This window comes from Geospiza fortis, unplaced genomic scaffold (genome assembly GCF_000277835.1).
Source record: "Geospiza fortis unplaced genomic scaffold, GeoFor_1.0 C13818632, whole genome shotgun sequence".
Taxonomy (NCBI): Eukaryota; Metazoa; Chordata; class Aves; order Passeriformes; family Thraupidae; genus Geospiza; species Geospiza fortis.
Window position 1 is genome coordinate 1063 of NW_005056718.1, and position 1860 is coordinate 2922.

General features: G+C 36.5%; 1 protein-coding gene across 1 annotated transcript; it reads right to left on the reverse strand.

Annotated features, from left to right (window-relative positions):
- Positions 1 to 364: 364 nt before the first annotated feature.
- Positions 365 to 1616, reverse strand: LOC115949369 (cingulin-like protein 1; the record flags this gene model as incomplete). Its single annotated transcript, XM_031065895.1, has 3 exons — positions 365 to 500; positions 990 to 1138; positions 1515 to 1616. Coding segments are annotated over 3 exons (387 nt in total), but the record flags the coding sequence as incomplete, so codon positions are not given.
- Positions 1617 to 1860: the final 244 nt, after the last annotated feature.

Consider the following 1860-nt stretch of genomic DNA (forward strand, 5'->3'; position numbering starts at 1 on the left):
ATTTTTTGGGCTGAGTCTCATCTGGCTTTGATAATATATACATCTTTTTTAAACTGATCTTCCCTGCTCTGATCCCAACTCCTAATTGCTAAAACTGAGATTATTATCTGGTAATAGTGGATAACTCACCTGTCTGTCAGCCATTAAGATATCTGTTCTCCTGCTCCATAAAACAATGGTACTTACACTCTGTATTCCTTTTAGGGTTAATGTTGCTATCCTAACATGCTTTCTTAGGACGCCTAATAATGCTACATTGTTTTGGATTAATAGCAGAGGAAAAGCAAAGGCATGTATTTCTGTACCTTAGTCTCCACTTCTCATGCAATTTTTCTGATCCCCCTTCTGACAGTTCCTAACTTACCTCAATCAGAATCTCTTTCTCCCCTTCATCAGTGTGTTTGGCATTATCCAGTTCATCATGCATCTCAGAGAGCTGGTCTTGAAGATCTCTGATCTCAGTCTGGTGTTTTTCCTGCTCCATCTTCACTTGAAAAAGCCTCATCAGTAAAAATCAGACAGGAGTTTTTTAATTTGTGGAAATACTGGTTTGCTCATTCAAGTACTAAAAAGACACACACTCCCATGTTGCCCACAAGAGAATAGGATAAAATAAGGCAGAAAAATTAAATGTCAGAGGGGTAAAAATGAGAAATCTTCTAACTAGGTATTTAAGTGGGGAGCTGTATTTTATTTCAGACCTGGTACTTTAGTCATGTTTCCAACACTTCAAGGACTTGAACTATGTATTTTGACCGTGAAATATTAAAAACAATTTGCACTAAGAGGAAGATTATAAATTCAGCAATCTTTTCTTCCTTCCAGATATTCTAAAGACATGACTCTTTTAAATGGTAGAAACATTTCCTACAGTAACAAATGTCACTTGTCTGGTTCCATCAACATATTCTGGAAACACAGGTACTTATAATCTAAAAGGTTTATGAAAAGGTAAAATTTCAATGATAACTTTGCTAGAATTAACTCACTCCTCCAGGTTTTGCCTCAGTTCCTTCTCATTTTCTTCCAGCTGCTTTTTTAAGGCTTCCTTTTCACATAGGCTTTGATCAAGCTGCAACTGAAGATCTTTCAGACTTGCTCGTGTAGCATCTCTCTCTTCTTTGGAATTTTGCTGATTCTGAATTTTGTACACCAAAAGTTAGGCAAAATAACAGACAGCAGCTACAGTTTGTCTCTCAGTCTATTTCTGTCTCACTGCAATCAACAGATTAACATTTACCTCAGCAGGTACCTAAGAAGTGCATTGTGCATGTGCTTAACACTTTTATTCACTGCTCCAAACTCCTTCTCAAACACTAAGAACAGATTTGTTACAAAGGTTAACAATGCTATCACCAACCACCCCTTAAATAAAAGTCTTCTGAAAAAGCACAGGTATATCTGGACTAAGAAGAATATGAAGCAAAACAGAATCAGCTGGAGGATCAGTTGTCACTTATTTTAAAAAGAGTATTTAAAATATTCAGAAGCTTTATAACAATAAAGCGCTGTACCCTAATTTCCAGTTCCAGTTTTTTCTCTAACTCTTCCACTTTCCTTTCAAGTTCTGCTTTTTGTTCCACCAATACTTTTACTTCAGCCGAAGAATCCGAAACCTACAATTAAATAGAGACATTTATTCCCACAAAGCCAAGATGTTCTTTGAGAACAGTTTCTTTTTTTCAATCTAAAGCAAAGCTACAAGCAAGACTAACAAAGCGTGGCATCAGCTGCCTGAGCTCACCGGGGATTTTTCACATGGGTCAGGCTAAGCTAAGATTTTCAAAGGAACCATGATTTGGTTTTCATAAAAATTCTTGGAAATTGCTCAAGGCATGTTGACAATAAAACAGAAAATAT